Source organism: Scyliorhinus canicula, chromosome 27 (assembly GCF_902713615.1).
Source record: "Scyliorhinus canicula chromosome 27, sScyCan1.1, whole genome shotgun sequence".
Lineage (NCBI taxonomy): Eukaryota > Metazoa > Chordata > Chondrichthyes > Carcharhiniformes > Scyliorhinidae > Scyliorhinus > Scyliorhinus canicula.
The window spans coordinates 17,693,692-17,711,143 of NC_052172.1; the positions used below are offsets into that span (position 1 = coordinate 17,693,692).

The 17,452-nt window shown below is 48.6% G+C and overlaps 1 protein-coding gene across 1 annotated transcript in view; it reads left to right on the forward strand.

The window, feature by feature from the left end:
• Positions 1–16,974, forward strand: part of LOC119957988 — a 48,957-nt gene extending 31,983 nt beyond the window's left edge. The window contains exons 7-13 of the mRNA XM_038786237.1: positions 2,451–2,606; positions 3,875–3,987; positions 8,302–8,443; positions 10,134–10,300; positions 13,444–14,465; positions 16,261–16,353; positions 16,458–16,974. Of these exons, the coding sequence (XP_038642165.1) occupies positions 2,451–2,606; positions 3,875–3,987; positions 8,302–8,443; positions 10,134–10,300; positions 13,444–13,695 (830 nt within the window). The 3' untranslated portion in view covers positions 13,696–14,465; positions 16,261–16,353; positions 16,458–16,974. The remainder of the gene's footprint in view (positions 1–2,450; positions 2,607–3,874; positions 3,988–8,301; positions 8,444–10,133; positions 10,301–13,443; positions 14,466–16,260; positions 16,354–16,457) is intronic.
• Positions 16,975–17,452: the final 478 nt, after the last annotated feature.

The window sequence follows — 17,452 nt, forward strand, 5'->3', positions numbered from 1 at the left end:
CACTCTCTCTCTCTCTCGCACTCTCTCTCTCTCGCACTCTCTCTCTATCGCACTCTCTCTCTCGCACTCTCTCCCCTCTCTCTCGCACTCTCTCTCTCGCACTCTCTCTCTCTCGCTCTATCCACTCACTCTTTCCCCCACCCCCACCAAAGGCATCAATTTTATTTTTCTGAAGCGCCCATCCAATTGCCTATTGAAATTATTGATCATCTCCACTTCCACCTCCCTCAAAGGCATAGAGTTCGAGGTAATTCCCCCTTGCTGTATTAAAACCACTTGCCTCACATTCCTCTCTTGCATCCGTAGAATCCCTACAGTGCAGAAGGAGGCCATTCGGCCCATCGAATTTGCACCAACCCTCTGAAAGCGCACTCTAACTGGACCATTTCCTTGCCCGATCCTCGTAACCCCACCTAACCCGCACACCTGTGGACTGTGGGAGGAAACCGGAGCACCCGGAGGAAACCCACACAGACACAGGGAGAACGTGCAGACTCCGCACAGACAGTGACCCAAGGCCAGAATTGAACCCAGGTCCCTGGTACTGTGAGGAAGCAATGCTAACCACTTACCGCCCTTAGCCAAATCCTTAAATCTGTGTCCCCTAGTCCTCATACCACCAGCTAAAGTTTTAATGAAGGAAAGGTTTGTACCTATGTAATGTAAAACACCTCCAAGTACTTCTTATACAAATAATTCTTAAAACTTCTGTGAATACTGTTAATACAAAAGCTACTTGGAGCTCAGGAGCCCCCCCCCCCCCCCCCCCAACACTAATGAGATGAATAAGCAACTTTTAATCAATGATTGAGGGAAGAATGTCAGTTAGCACAAAAGGAGAACTCCCTATTCCTTCTTGTGTAGTGCCATGGATTCTTTAGTATCCACTGGTCAGCGATCTTCCCCCAAGGACAGCACCTTTGACAGTGCAGCACTCTTGCAGTCATGGGCTGGAGTGCCAGCCTACATTATGTGCGCGGGTTCTGGACAGGGATCTAAACGTCTAGCCTTGAACTCGTAGGTGTAGCTTTCTAAGTGATTCTGAGACTGGCTGAGCATCAGTGGAGGTACAGTTGCCAGCTCCAGAAGGAAGTGGCTACTGTCGTTCGGAGGCCAAACTCACTACTTGGTTTCAGTTGGGCAATAGCACGGCTGCAAACTGAATCCTGTGCCCCTCAGTGAGGGAGAGAATAAAGCCATTTGATGCCCCTTCATTTTCATAGGATTTAGGTTTCCTGGTAAAAATGTTTATACGGCTGCTGAATGTAATGTTAAGGATTAACTTAAGCTGCCCCGCAGCCAAGGCTGATAGGGGAGTAGTTTGTTTTCGCAATGTCTCTGACCATCTTTCATTCATTCTTTTGATTAATGATTATTTCTTAGAACCGCAACAAAATTATTTTGTCTTGTTTACAACCTTTGGTTTCTTGATGATTCCCACACCACCACCCACCCACCCCCCCCCCCCCACTTTGCTCTGGAGATCCAGGGTGTTGCAAGGGTCTGTTATTCTCCACTATTTCCCTGTGTAACCCTAGCCAGTAAGGTTGAGAATGTCGGCAGTTTGAGCCCTGAGCCTTGCTGGGGAAGCGGCAGTCTAACCGAGCCTTTCACCTGACGTTGGCACAAGGAGCAGAGGTCAGAAGCAGCAGCCCTAGTTTGTTACGTACTCCCCTGCTTCCTAGCCAATGGGGCTGGTTTAGCACAGTGGTCTAAAATGCAGAACAATGCCAGCAGCGCGGGTTCAATTCCCGTACCGGCCTCCCTGAACAGGCTCCTGGTATGTGGCGACTAGGGACGTTTCACAGTAACTTCATTGAAGCCTACTTGTGACAATAAGCGATTATTATTATTATTATTATTATTATTATTATTGGCCACTGCCCCAGTGGAAGTCAGCCCAGCATAGCCTAGGGTTCAAATCTTGTCAGACACACTATGTCCAGCTCACCCACTCAACGTGGGTGGGCATGTGTCGAGAGGCTTTTACATTCTGAGGCTTATCACAGCTGAGCTTGGCCCAGTCCTCACTTGACCTACACACTATACAGGCCTTGTACTTAATAGTAGGGATGACTAGATTGGGAGCCTTCAATGATTTTATTATTTTTCCTTGACTTCCTTGTCTCTCTGCTAATTTGTACCCTTCCCCTCTGGTCCGTAATGAACGGTTTTCCCTGATCGGTTTGCCAAGTTCTCTTCGCAACCTTGAGGGCAGTGCAGTTCCACAGGAAACAAACTCGGACGTCCTCGTCACCTTTCCTCGTGAGATGAAAGCCCAGATGTCTGTAAAATTAAAGCCAAGTGCATGGCATTCGAGAGGCAGATTGGTGAAACCTCGTACGCGTGCCGCGGTTGAGGGGGGGGGGGGGGGGGGGGGCAGCGTGCCATTCTGGTGTGCGTGATCTCCCCCCTGTTTTATCGTGTGTGCCTGTCATTCCTCCCGGCAGCCACCGCGTTGAAGATGAACATGACGCTGCGAGAGCTGTTTCTGGCCGATAACAAATTGAACGGGCTGCAGGACTCGGCGCAGCTGGGAAACCTTCTGAAGTTCAACTGCACCATCCAGCTGATGGACCTGCGCAACAACCACATTCTGGACTCGGGTAGGCAGCTTGCTTCCTCTCTTACGGCCAACTTCGTGCGACGCTGGAACCTCCTATCAGAATGTCCTCCCTAACACGTGAATAGTCAGGTTCCATTGTACATCCAGGTTTATGGGGCAGGTTATTGGGTACCACGGCGGATGGGGGGGGATGGTTAGCTACACTGGAGCTACCTGGGCTGTGCTAAGTTGGTGCAAAGCTCCTAATTCTTCCCCATGGTTTGTAAATTTCCTTCTGGCTAATTAGATGGAATGGACATGATGTCGTTGGATTCCATGAGAATATTTTTCTTCCATTTTATAAATGTAATCCTGGAGGGGTGAGTGTTGCCGACAAGCCAGCGTTTATTGCGCGTTCCCAGTCAGCCCTTGTTGAGCAGAATGATTTAATATACAGGAGTAGGAGAAGGCCAGTTGGCCCTTCAAAACTATTCTACCGCTCAGTTTGACCACAAGACAGAGGAGCAGAATTAGGCCATTCGGGTCTCCACCGCCATCCAGTCATGTCTGATCTGCTCCATCTTCCCACACTGCCCCTTGATCTGCTTGGAATCCAAAAATCTATCAATCTCAGTCTTGAATATGGGCGGCGCAGTGGTTAGCACTGTGGCCTCACACCACCGAGGACCCGGGTTCAATCCCGGCCCTGGGTCACTGTCCGTGTGGAGTTTGCACATTCTCCCTTGTCTGCGTGGGTTTCACCCCCACAAGCCAAAGACGTGCAGGGTAGGTGGATTGGCCATGCTAAATTGCCCTGTAATTGGGAAAAAAATTGGATTTATTGAAGAGATATATTGTGAACACTTTCTTTTATGAAACAATCTTAGTAAAATGAGTAAGATTTAATTCCTCCATTGCCTCGTTAACAATCTTGTCGAGCCATTCAGACGAGTAAACAAATGTGTTCAATTCCCAGTCTGTGCTGAGTTAATTGATCTCAGCCAGGGCAGGCAGCAATAGGGAGGCCTGTGTTTCCCGAGGCTGAGGAGGGGGAGGGAGGAGGCTCAGACACAAATCCCGACAGTGACTTTGTTACCTCTGATGAAAAGTGCACGGGGTGGGATAGGGTTCACCCGTGATGGCTTCTCCCGCAAGCAGGTTGCTAATGCACACTCGCAACATGACGACCACCTGGGACACGAAGCCGGAGACAGACCTGCCACCCAGGCCCCAACGATAACCAGCATCTTCAGAAAAGGAGAGGGGGGGGGGGGGGGGGGGAGGAATGACCATGAGTGGATCTCAGGATACTCTTTATTTTATTCACAGGTTTGGCGTACATTTCCGATGGGCTGAAGGAGCAACGACAGGGTCTGGTGACCTTGGTTCTGTGGAACAATCAGTTGAGCCACAACGGGATGACTTACATTGCAGCGGCCCTGGTGAGCGAAACTGCTTCTCGAAACGTGCAGAGTTGCAAACTGGGTATCCATGTGCTATTGTCTCCCATTTGTAATGATTTTAAACCTTATCTGGTTTCTGCACGTATTTCCTGTCCACTAACATGATTTCCTGTTGTCATGAGCTTTATTCATACCTTTCTGTCAATATTTAACGTTGAAGATTCCTATGTAGTCTATTATAATCTCATTCATGTATGGAAACATTCCGGATAATGCTCCAGTCATTGATTGCGGCCACTGTGTCCTCTGACTCATTGTGAGCAGAAATATAAGGCACTTCAAAATATTTATTACTTCCTCTCATTTTTTGTGCCTTCATTTTAGCTCCAGCTTATTTATAAGTTGAACGCTTGTTTTTGGCTAACGGGGAGGTGACGTCGCACTTTAAAAAAATAAATTTAGAATACACAATTCATTTTGTCCAGTTAAGGGGCAATTTAGTGGGCGGCACGTGGCTCAGTGGTTAAACTGCAGCCTATGGCGCTGAAGACCTGGGTTCGAATCCCGGCCCTGGGTCACTGTCCATGTGGAGTTTGCACATTATCCCCATTTCTGTGTGGGTTTCATCCCCATAACCCAAAGATGCGGATTGGCCGTGCTATATTTCCCCTTAATTGGAAAAAAGAAATAATTGGGTACTCTAAATTTTTTTGGAAAAAAAAGGGGCAATTTAATGCAGCCAATCCACCTACCCTGCCCATCTTTGGGCTGTGGGGGCGAAACCCACGCAAACACGGGGAGAATGTGCGAACTCCACATGGACAGTGACCCAGAGCCGGGATCGAAGCTGGGACCTTGGCGCCGTGAGGCAGTGAAGGCGGACTTTTGAACATAGGAATCCGTCCTGTGATCGGCTGAAACCTGCCATACCCAACTTTCCTTCTGACTCTGTTGCAAATATCCCCAAAGTGCCCAAGTTAAATAACCCACCTGTCCCCTGATCAACTCCTCTGATAGTCTTGGTATATCTCAGTATGGTACAGGGCAGAACAGATCATAAATGTTCCAGCTCCATTACTGGTCAACGCTGGAATCGCTGATCTCGATCCGGAAGCAGCCAGGTCACACCCATCGCCCTCCAGGTCCTCGTGGCCCAGAAAGGAGTCCATTCCTCCCCTTGTGCCTATGCCAGCCCTCCGCAACAGTTACCCAGTTATTCACACTATCCCTATTCCTTCCCTATGTTATGGGCCAGGGTTTAGAGAACCCCAAAGTGCATCATGGAGTTCACTTGACCCACAACTTTTAATAGATTGTGGTATGGGGAGCACACGGCCCACTCTACAGGTATGGTACAGCAGAAATGGAAAAGTATTTTTTAAAGCAAAACAATGTTTATTCTATGAACTCAAGTTAACGTTTTTAAAACATACAGTGAACATCTTAGCAATCATTAATTCAAATACAACCCCTCAAAAATACAACACTAAGTAATCCTTAATAACTTCCCAAACAACATCCAGAAGACAAAAGAAACACCTTTTAACAGAAGTACATCGGGTTTAAATTCACTACTGAAAACATTTATAATTCTGCATTCACCAAATGATCAAGAGATAGTCTTTTCATGGCAGAGAGAACAACAGTGCACCTGCTCTGTCTGGCTTCAGCTCCAACACTGAAACAAACAGACACACCCAAGCTTTTCTCAAAGTGAAACTAAAAGCTGACAGACAGCCCAGCTCCACCCACACTCTGACATCACTGCAGTAATACACACCCATTTCTTAAAGGTACATCCACTACAGTTATTCTATAAAAAAAACACCCATTTCTTAAAGGTACTCTCACATGACACCTGCCAGCCCAGCTGGGGAGGAGAATGTAAAACCGCCAAGCTCCCCACTCTTCACCGTCCAGCGAACCTGACTAGTAAATGCCTCAATGGTTGAACGTCGGATGATGCAATCTGAGGTTAAATAGCACGTTAACAGTTGGCCAGGCTTGTGTTCAGACAAGGAACCCAAGGACCACCTAGAATTAGCACCATTAGGAAATATATGGGTTTAAAAAAAAACTACAAGTATTACTGACAACTGAAGCAACATCGATATCCAATAGTGCGGCACTGTGAAGAGGCACTACCATGCCCCTTGAAGACTTGCAAGTGCAATAGTCCAAGACCGAGCAGCTCGAGTTATTTATTGGGCTCTGAAACAGTGGGTTCTGCATTTTTACAACATCCAATTTAAAATCTTATCAGGGTTACAGTACAGTAGGAGGCCATTCGGCCCTCATGTCTGTGCCAGTCCTCTGCGACAGAAACTCGCCAAGTCCCACTCGCCCTCCCTTTCGCGGTGGGCCTGCAAATCTTTTCTCCGTTTGTCCAATGCTGCTGGTGAGTTAGAGATTTTTCTACCCTAATCTTCAGCAGGGTAGCCTTGTGGATAGCACAATTGCTTCAGAGCTCCAGGGTCCGAGGTTCGATTCCGGCTTGGGTCACTGTCTGTGCGGAGTCTGCACATCCTCCCCGTGCGTGCGTGGGTTTCCTCCGGGTGTTCCGGTTTCCTCCCACAGTCCAAAGATGTGCAGGTTAGGTGGATTGGCCGTGATAAATTGCCCTTAGTGTCCAAAATTGCCCTTAGTGTTGGATGGGGTTACTGGGTTATGGGGATAGGGTGCAGGTGTTCACCTTGGGTGGGGTGCTCTTTCAAGAGCCGGTGCAGACTCGATGGGCCGAATGGCCTCCTTCTGCACTGTAAATTCTATGATAATCTATGACTGCGGTTAGCTGCTGCTACCCGGTGGTGAGAATTTTTAAAGAGAAAATGAGTTCCAACAATGTGCTGCTACGTTTACCTCGGCTAGTGGGCTGCACGGTAACAGAGCGGTTAGCACTGTTGCTTCACAGCTCCAGGGTCCCAGGTTCAATTCCCGCCTTGGGTCACTGTCTGTGTGGAGTCTGCCTCGTGCTCCCCGTGTCTGTGTGGGTTTCCTCCGGGTGCTCCGGTTTCCTCCCACGAAAATTCCGAAAGACGAGCTTGTTAGGTGAATTGGACATTCTGAATTCTCCCTCTGTGTACCCAAACAGGCGCCGGAATGTGGCGACTGGGGGATTTTCACAGTAACTTCATTGCAGTGTTAATGTAAAGCCTACTTGTGACAGTAAAGATTACTTTACTTCCTCCAGCCATTCTCTCGAAATTTATTAAATTATATTTTGTCATTTTAAATGGCCTGGTGTGGTACCTTATTTCACAGCATAGAACATACAGTGCAGAAGGAGGCCATTCAGTCCATCGAGTCTGCACCGACCCACTTAAGCCCTCATATCCACCCTATTCCCCCTAACCTAATAACCCCATCTAACCTTTTTGGACGCGAGGGCAATTTAGCATGGCCAGTTCACCTAACCTGCACGTCTTTGGACTGTGGGAGGAAACCAGGGCACCCAGAGGAAACCCACGCAGACACGGGGAGAACGTGCAGACTCCGCACAGACAGTGACCCATCGGGGAATCAAACCTGGGATCCTGGCGCTGTGAAGCCACAGTGCTAACCACTGTGCTACCGTGCTGCCGCACTGCTACTCTTCCAGTGAAATAGCTATGTTTAACTTCTTATATTCTTTGCTCCCTCTGTGCTTAACCCATCTGCCCAGGTATTTGAATCTCGTGAACCGTTTGACTGGATCTGCTGCTTTAAAAAAAAAAATCAGAAATGAATTTTCTCGTACCTTTCACGACCAGCGAGGGAAATGTGAAGCGTAGACACTGTTATAATATGGGAAAGACAGCAGCCATTTTGTGCTCAACAAGCTCCCACAAACCGCAACATGGCGATGGCTTGGTAGCCTTTATTTTGTGATGATGAATGAATGAAGGAAAAATATAGGCCAGGGCAACAGGAAGGAATAACCGTACTTGCTTCAAAATGGCACCCACGGGATCTTTTACCTGAGACAGAAGACCGGGCCTAGGTCTGATCCGAATGATGGCACCAGCAGTAGTGTAGCCCTCCCTCGGCTCTGCACTGCAGTGTCAGCCTAGTGAAACATTCTGACTGAGGGGAGCATGCCACCAGCTGAATCAAGTCTGACTCATCACTAAATCCCTTCATAATCTCAGCAACTCTAATTGGGTCACCCTTCTCTCTTTCCTATCAAATTTCCTTGCAGATTAAGTTGGTAGCCGCCCGCGCGTGTTAAACCTTTCATTGCATTACAGATTTCAGACTGGTTGGTCTCTACGGCTCTGCGCTTTCAAGGGGCTGCAACTGGGAAGTTCAAAATCAGTAAGATTGATTCGAGTTGCATTTAAACAGAAATTCCCTGTTTCTTTCTCTCTCTCTCAGCCCTACACACTGAGTCTGGAGACGTTAAATCTCGGCCACAATGCTATCGGGAATGAAGGTGTGCACAAGCTAAAAGATGGACTGATTGCAAATCGATCAGTTCTACGATTAGGACTGGCGTCCACGAAACTCACCTGTGAAGGTAAGAGCCAAACAAAAGACTCGTAGGCAAGTGTGAATCTTGCTGCCTTCTGTGACTTTCAAACTAGTTTCTTGATGGTTTCTGTTGCATTGCTCTGTTAAAGATTTTTTAAAAAATAATTTAGAGTACCCAAATCTTTTTTCTCCAATTAAGGGCCAATTTAGCATGGCCAATCCACCTAGCCTACACATCTTTGGGTTGTGGGGGCGAAATCCACGCAAACACGAGGAGAATGTGCAAACTCCACACGGACGATGACCCAGAGCTGGGATCGAACCTGGGACTTTGGCGCCATGAGGCAGCAGTGCTAACCTCTGCATCCACGTACTGCCCTCCTGCCCCTTTTTTTAAAATTTAGAGTACCCAATTATTTTTTCTCCAATTAAGGGGCAATTTAGCATGGCCAATCCACCAAGCCTGCACATCTTTGGGTTGTGGGGGTGAAACCCACGCAGACACGGGGAGAATGTGCAAACTCCACACGGACAGTGACCCAGAGCCGGGATTCGAACCCGGAGTCCTCAGTGCCACAGTTCCAGTGCTAACCACTGTGCCACATACCGCCCTCTGCCCCTTTTTAAGATCTGTGCAGTTGAAATCCCTTGGTAATGAGTTTGTGTTGGAACTGACGTGTGCAGCAAGGCCATATGCTGCAAGAAGGTTTTTTTTTCCTGGTCTGTGCTAGATTAACTGAAGTGTGTCAGAGGTTCCGTCAGGGAGGCTGCAATTGTCTTGCCAACCCTATGTTGCGGGGCGGGGTGAATTAGTGAGATGGGAGCCCCACTTGCGATTGCTATCCAGTGAGCCATAGCTGGAAAATGTGATGCATTCCACAGTCAAAGAGCCCACTGACACTCATTGTCTGGGCCCCTGCAAGAAGAGTGGTTGCTTGATTGAACTATGAGAGGCTTTGGCGCTCCAGGAACAGACAGCACCTTTGAGGGAAGAGAAGAAAGAGATAATAACAAGAAGGTTCTGTAATTTACCCAGGCAATGATTAGCGCATATTATGTTCTTTGCAGTTTCCTCACTCTCCTGAAAATGCAGGGGCACTGTGCCCCTTCCAGCATCTTGTCCGTGTGTTTGTTATCCGCGTGCGAGTTTATACAGGGCGTGCCAACTTTGCACACAGTAGCTGGGCCAACAGTTCAGATAGCTGGTCTTGTCTCAGTATTTCTGGGATAGAAAGTGGGGGACGAAAAGACAGCAGGGTTTCCTGTTCACTGTGCGAGTAAACCCTGCTGGAATTACACCTGCGCAGATGTTGGGTGAGGGTAGAATGAACTCTGGTGTGATGCCCTTTGGGTATGTTACCTGAGAATGTCTGGACTCGCCTGTGAAGCGTACTCACCGAAACAAAGCCAGCCAGCCGCCGGGGAGCCATTCGAGAGTGGGGAGTGGGATGAATTAAATTGCATTTTTGCTTAAAAATGTGTCAGCTTGTTTAAATTGTTTATTCCCCTGGTTAGCTACAGACTTTGGAATTCATCCAACATATAAGTGTGGCCTTTACAGAACAATGATAACTTTATCATCTGCCAGTTGGTTGCTTGTGTAAATTCCATACCGAGATTCTAATCAATTAAGTTTCTGCTACATTATTTACAGTTGTGGCAGCTGACAGTTTTTTTAACTTGCTGAGTTAACGAGTGGGGTTAGATTGGCATCGTCTTTTTGTGTCCCCCCCCAGGTGCCGTGGCAGTGGCGGAATTCATAGCAGACAGCCCCCGCCTCCTACGACTGGATCTGCGCGAAAACGAGATCAAGACTGGTGGACTTATGGCCCTCTCGCTGGCCCTCAAAGTGAACCATTCCCTACTGAGGCTCGACCTGGACAGGGAGCCCAAGAAAGAAACCGTGAGTATTTATAGACGTCCTTGTTTTAAAACGGAAGGCTCTTAGCCCAATCTCTTTCTCGAACCTATTTTCCAGGGTCTTGAAATTGAAAGACATTAGCTTGAACGTGAATCACAAAAGGTTCAAGTACACAAAGCATTTGGGCAAATTATTTGTTGCCGTTTATTGGAAGGGGATAGGAGTACAGGAATAAAGGGGTCCTGCTACAGAGATCGCACATAGAATACTGTGTGCCGTTTTGGTCATCTCCTTTAAGGAAGGAAATACTTCAGAGAAGGTTCATCGCGGCTGATTCCTCAGATGAAGGGGTTACCTTACAAAGAAAATGGACCCATCCCCACCGGGCCCATCCCCATTGGAGTTTAGAAGAATGGAAGGTGATCTTATTGAAACATATAAGAGTCCAAAGGGATTGACAGGGTGGATGGTGAGAGGATGTTTCCTTTCGTGGGTGAATTGAAAACCAGGAGGCACAGTTTAAAAGATATGGGGTTGTTGATAGTTAAATTCTTCACCCGGTAGTCTGGCTCAATAAAATGAGAGATGGATTTGTAGGTATAGTATCATTTAATAATAGCTAACTTGCAAGGCTGGCCTACTGGGAGAACTCCAGCACACACAGCCGCCTCCTGTGAGTTCCACAGTAAGTGAGACAGAAGACAAAAGGGTTTCTGCTGATGCATTCAAACTCACAGTAAGAGTCACATATAAGCTTCCCATTGGTCATTCTATACACCACCTGACCTGGCCCTATATCCTAATTGGTCACTTTGCATTGTAACCCCAGCATCCTTTTCACCATGCGGCCACCCTCCCCCGATGGTTTCAAACAGGCTTTTGCTAAATCTCTTTGTCCTTTGTCTGTGAGCCCCCTACCATCGGACCGGCCCTACTATCTATCCTATCTTAACTAATAATTCTAATTTTATCACATTCATTTATTCATTTCCTCAGGGTCTCCATTTAAGACTGAGATGAAAAGGCATTTCTTCTCTTGAGGGCTGTTAGTCTTTGGGATTATCTTACATACAAGTCAAGAGCAGGAGTGGCAGCACGGTAGCACAGTGGTTAGCACAGTTGATTCGCAGCTCCAGGGCCCAGGTTCGATTCCCGGCTTGGGTCACTGTCTGTGTGGTGTCTGCACGTTCTCCCCCTGTCTACGTGGGTTTCCCCTGCCGGGTGCTCCGGTTTCCTCCCACAGTCCAAAGGTGTGCAGGTTAGGTGGATTGGCCATGATAAATTGCCCTTAGTGTGCAATGGTTTGGTGGGGTTACGAGGATAGGGCAGGGGATGGGCCCTTAGGATGGTCTTTCAGAGGGTCAGTGCAGGCTCGATGGGCCAATTGGCCTCCTCTGTACTGTAAGGATTCAATGGATTCTACGATCTGACTGGGGCCTCAACTCTACATTCCCGATGGCGGTGCAGTGGTTAGCACTGCTGGCTCATGGTGCTGAGGTCCCAGGTTCGATCCCGGCTGTGGGTCACTGTCCGTGTGGAGTTTGCACATTCTCCCCATGTTTGCATGGGTGTCACCCCCACAACCCAAAGATGTGCAGGTTAGGTGGATTGGCCACGCTAAATTGCCCCTTAATTGGAAAAAATGAATTGGGCGCTCTAAATTTATTTTAAAAACTCTACATTCCCGCCTACCCCTGGTAACCTTTGACTTCCTTGTTGGTCTGTTCCCAATTATTTTTTTTTCCAATTAAGGGCCAATTTAGTGTGGCCAATCCATCTACCCTGCACATCTTTGGGTTGTGGGGGTGAGACCCACGCAGACACGGGGAGAATGTGCAAACTCCTCACGGACAGTGACCCAGAGCCGGGATCGAACCTGGGACCTCAGCGCCATGAGGCAGCAGTGCTAACCACTGCACCACCATCGGGAATGTAGAGTTGAGGCCCCAGTCAGATCGTAGAATCCATTGAATCCTTACAGTACAGAGGAGGCCCAACACCACGAGCTCTCAGTTTTGCCTTAACCCTGGAGCTCCTCTATTCAATAAGATCACGGCCGATCTGATTGTAATTCAACTCCACATTTCCGCCTTCTCTCTCTCTCTCTCTCTCGCTCCCTCTCTCAAAAATTCTCTGCCTTAAAATAGCCAATGTATGGGTACTCCTGCTACTAAGTCCTATGTTCCTATATATATGTTATTTGGGTGAGAGAGAGTTCCAGATTTTCACTCCCTTGTTTATTGGAGAAGTGCTTCCTCGCATCACCCTCGCACAGCACCTTGCCCTGGACAACTCTACCAGAGGAGATAGTTTCTCTCTAGCTACCCTGTCAAATCCTTTAATCATCCTGGTATAAATGCGGTGCTCCTGCTTAGGAGACAGCAAGCTAGGGTCATGAAGGGCCTTCCTCAAACTACTGATTTTCAAAAAAATTCTAGCAAAAATAATTGTGAGATCTCAAGAATAGATTGCACTTCACCACTTTGAAGGCTCGCAAAGTGTTTCACAGGTGAAATGTTGCAACCTGTGTTACACTGCTCAACCTCCCTGTGCGAGGACACTTTACCCTGTGGGCCTTGATTGTCTGTGAATTATACTTCACCAGACCCCTGTCTTCCAGTCAGCCAATGCCTCGAACCATGTCATTCCTTTTAAATGTCTCCATGTACTCACCATATCCCTAACCACTTTCAGTCCTACAACCCTCTGAGATCTCTAAGAAACTCAATTCTGACCTCTTGCTTGTTCCCTGATTTAATCGTTCCGCCATTGACAGCTGTATCTCCAGCTGCAAGGCCCACGAGCTCTGGAATTTGCTCCCTAAACCTCTGCCGCTCTAATCTCCTCCCCCCCCCCCCCCCCCTTTAAATCAGGGGCTGTTTAGCTCGGCAGGGGCTGTTTAGCTCACAGGGCTAATCGCTGGCTTTGAAAGCAGACCAAGGCAGGCCAGCAGCACGGTTTGATTTCATTTGAAGCCTACTTGTGACAATAAGCGATTTTCATTCATTTTACAAATCATCTCTTAACACATAAGACCCAGCTTTTGGTCATCTGTCCTAATATCTCCTTTTGTTGTCATTTACTCCCTTGTGGAGTACCTTGGGACGTTTTGCTGTGTTGAAGGTGCTATGTAAGTTAAAATTAAAGTTATTGTTGTGTAACCGACAGCCCCATTTATTCCTCAGGTGAAGAGCTTCATCGAAACTCAGAAGGCTCTCCTCACGGAGGTCCAAAACGGCTGCAAGAGGAACTTTATCTTGGCAAAGGAGAAGGAGGAGAAAGAGCAAAAGATGCAGCAATCTGCGTCAATGCCCGAGATCACCGTGACGATGTGTGATACAAGGAGGAGCCCCAGAGGAGCCAGGCCCGTCCAAAGGCTGAGGGGGACGCCAGACGATCGGGAATCGGAGTCGGCCAAGAAAGTGTGCAGCCCGTAACTGGGAACACCGAAGAAAAGGGTGGCCCTGGTGAATTGAACGTTGCGCCCTCCTCTGTGGAACGCGAGACACAGCCGGCAGCGCAGGACGAGTCTGGGGTGCGACCAACGCAGGAAAGTGAGGTTGGGCTGCCAAGCTCCGAAAACCAACAGCAGGATCCTTCGGGAAGCCCTCCTGGAAAGGAGTCGCTCACAGGGGGTGAGGTGGGCAATGGGAGCAACCTGCCAGATGTTGATGAACAGCCAACACAGATTGCCTCAGAATTAAAATCCCTGGGGCTCGAGAGCCCAGTTTTTGTCAGCTCACCGATCGAGATCGGACCAAGAGGCAATGAGAGGCTGGTGTCCAGTCCAGGCAGGGGACACAAAGTCTTCTTAGTGACCAGGGTAGAAAGCCCACCAGAGAACCCCAACGACCAGGACCTGCAATGGCTGAACAAAGCACTGCGGAGCAGGAAGAACGGGATCTCCACAAAAGAATCCTCGTCGGAGCTTTTTCCTTGTTCGGCATCAGACACTCCGGCAGCTTTGACTGTCCCAGCCTCTGCCTCAGACGGTAGTCCCCAGTCCGGGAGTCCATCGGATCCGGACAGGGGGGCAGATAACTCCGGGCACGACTTTGAGACAGTCTGTGCTAAGACTGCGATCACACCATACGTGGGACTGCCTTACCAAATGGACTGAAAGTGGAGCTTGTCCAGAGACTGCCTGAGTCGACATTGCTGACCACAGACAAGGATGGCAAAACAGTGAGCTGCAGTGTTGAGCACGGTGAGTGTGAAGTCTGACTGCTGAGAAATCACGGCTAATGATCCTCAATTTTATCGGTAACATGTTGGTCCATCACCACTTGTTTCTCCCAAGCTACAAGTGCAAATGTATTTAGATGTGCACTTGCGATCCCAAGGCAGATAAGGCTATGGGCCAAGTGCTGGAAATGGGAATTGAATGTTTAGGTGGTTTTTGACTGGCGCAGATGCGATGGGCCGAAGGGCCTTTTCTGTGCTGCAGACCTCCATGACTCTACCCAAATTCACTACTTCGCCATATCGAAACTAAGAACCCTTGCATCTCCTTCTGCTCTGTGACTCAAATTTCCACAAGACCTAGAAGTTATTTAACTCTTTACCTCCACTTTACCCATGAGGCACATTTTCCAATGCCTAAAAATAACATTAACTATTGCATAACCGGTCCCCTGCTTCAGAAATATTTAATTGAAAAGACTTGTGACCGTGAGTGTATAATTTTTAAAAATTCATTTACAGAAGCGGGCACGTGGGTGCAGTGGTTAGCACTGCTGCCTCACGGCGCTGAGGACGCGGGTTCGATCCTAGCCCCAGGTCACTGTCCGTGTGGAGTTTGCACATTCGCCCCGTGTCTGCGTGGACCCAAAGATGTGCTGGCTAGGAGGATTGGCCGCGCTAAATTGCCCCTTAATTGGAAAAGAACTTGAAAAAATGAATTTACAGACTGTGGGCGTCACTGGCTGGGCCCAGCATTTATTGTCCATCCCTAATTTCCCTTGGGAAAGGTGGCAGTGAGCCCGCCTTGAACCGCTGCAGTCCATGTGGTGTAGGTACTCCCACCGTGCTGTTAGGGAGGGCATTCCAGGATTTTGACCCAGGCGGATTACAATCTGCAATACATTTTCTCTGTTCAGCTAATTAGGCAGACCCGATTTACCTAAACGTAAATCGACTGAAGTTGAATGTTAGTCTTTTCTCATTCCCCCTTTCTCCCCCCCCCCCCACAATCTTCACCATTGTCACAATCCTTAACCCCCCCCCCCCCCCCATTTGCCCCCACACCGCTTCGTGCTCATTGCCAACAACCGTGAATGAGCCACGTAGTCCCCGACGGCCTTGAGTTGAATTCCTTTTTTTTTATAATTTTAGAGTACCCTATTAATTTTTTCCAATTAAGGGGCAATTTAGCGTGGCCAATCCACCTACCTGGAACATCTTTGGGTTGTGGGGGCGAAACCCACGCAAACACAGGGAGACTGTGCAAACTCCACACAGACAGTGACCCAGAGCCGGGATTGAACCTGGGACCTCGGCGCTGTGAGGCAGCAGTGCTAACCACTGCGCCACCGTGCTGCCCCCTTGAGTTGAATTCCTGATGGTATCTGCTAAGTTAACCGACCTCAGCCAAGGATGTCACGGAGACGCTACAAAAGGGCTCCGTGTATCTGGGCTCGGCTGAGATTCACCCCACCCCACCCTACCCTGTCCCGAGGTTAAAAAACTTGCCGGTGCTCAACGTCCAAACTCTCCCTCTCCCTCTCCCTCTCCCTCTCCCCTCTCCCTCTCCCTCTCCCTCTCCCTCCCTCTCCCTCTCCCCTCTCCCTCTCCTCCCTCTCTCTCTCTCTCTCTCGGCAAGGGCTTTGGAGTTTAGAGGGTTCCCATAACTGTGGCTGTGAAACAGCTTCCCAGGACAAAACAAAAGTCAGTAAGGACCATCAGGGGGATTTCCAATGCTTTTGAATCCGTTTTTTCCGCTTCTGTTCTGACAAAACCCTGGCCTTCCCCTTTCTAATAATCGTTTTGATTTGTCTTCAAAGAGTTTACATCTCCCAAAACTGAAAAGGAGCTGGAGGAATTATTGCTGGAAGCGAGTCAGGAGACGTGTCGTGAAACATCGTGAGAGTGAGCCAGTAAGGATTTCCCAAATATTATTCTCGTCCCTTGTTGCTGCCTTTGACTTTCGCCAATTGTTATGCGAGTATTAACGTAAATATTCACTTTTGTTCCTCTGCAGTGTCTTTCGGGTCCTGCTGAATTTACTGAGGCGGTCCTCGAAGATACCCCACCCCTTTTTGGCACCAAGCAAAAGATGTATTTTCCCTCCTGCCCTCTCCTCGCTGCTCTCCTCTCTCTCTCGCTCTCTCTCTCTCAAATTGGAGCAGGGGCCGTCGGACTGTCTGCTGTAGATCCGCCTCTCTCATCGCCACGCCATTCCATCTCGCCTCCAGGGGAAGGGTTTCTACCGCCCGACTTTGGTCGGGGTGCAAACCAAAGAGAGTGCTGCCCAGGAAACGTTGGATTGCTTTTGGACCGTCGGTTGGGGGTGGTGGTGGTGCCTCCTCGCTGCTGGAGCAGACCACCATGTCAAGAGAGAGGCGCCCGGGGTCGTTGAGTCTAAGTCTGGAATCCGAAAGAGACTGTGAAAGCTCTGCTCACGACATGGACTTTAGCCCCGATAGCGCGTGCGTTGTGACAGTGCTGGGATTAACTCTTTTATTTACCAGTAAACTGCAAGTAGGATTTCCCCCTTCCGTCTTGTCACTTTTGCTAGTGATTTCGATCACCAGCAGGGGGCAGTTCCAATATTCCAAAGGCCACCCACATCCTTCCACGCCCCCACTCCCGGAACCTGACTGTTGTCCCTCACAGTGATCTCTCCCCATAGCGAAAGGATTCGCACTGAGGACCAGAGGGGAGAAACTCAGAAACACTCAAACCATCATAATCAGCCCTGGTACTGCTTGTATTCTAGATGCCAGGGAGAATTCTTATTTTGGATTAGATGCTATTTATTTTTAGTCGTGATGTTTATTGATGTCCGGTAACCAAGTGGCTGCATGGAGATTGCCCGAGGAGCCTCAGTGTGAATGCTGCGGTTTTAGAGCAACCTTTGAGTTAGTAAAACAGTTGTGCCTGTTGGGAAAGGCATCAAAGGACCCTCTCGACCTACTTGGCTGCATTTGGGCATTACTGATGTTTGACAACTAAAGATTAACACTAATTTTAGCT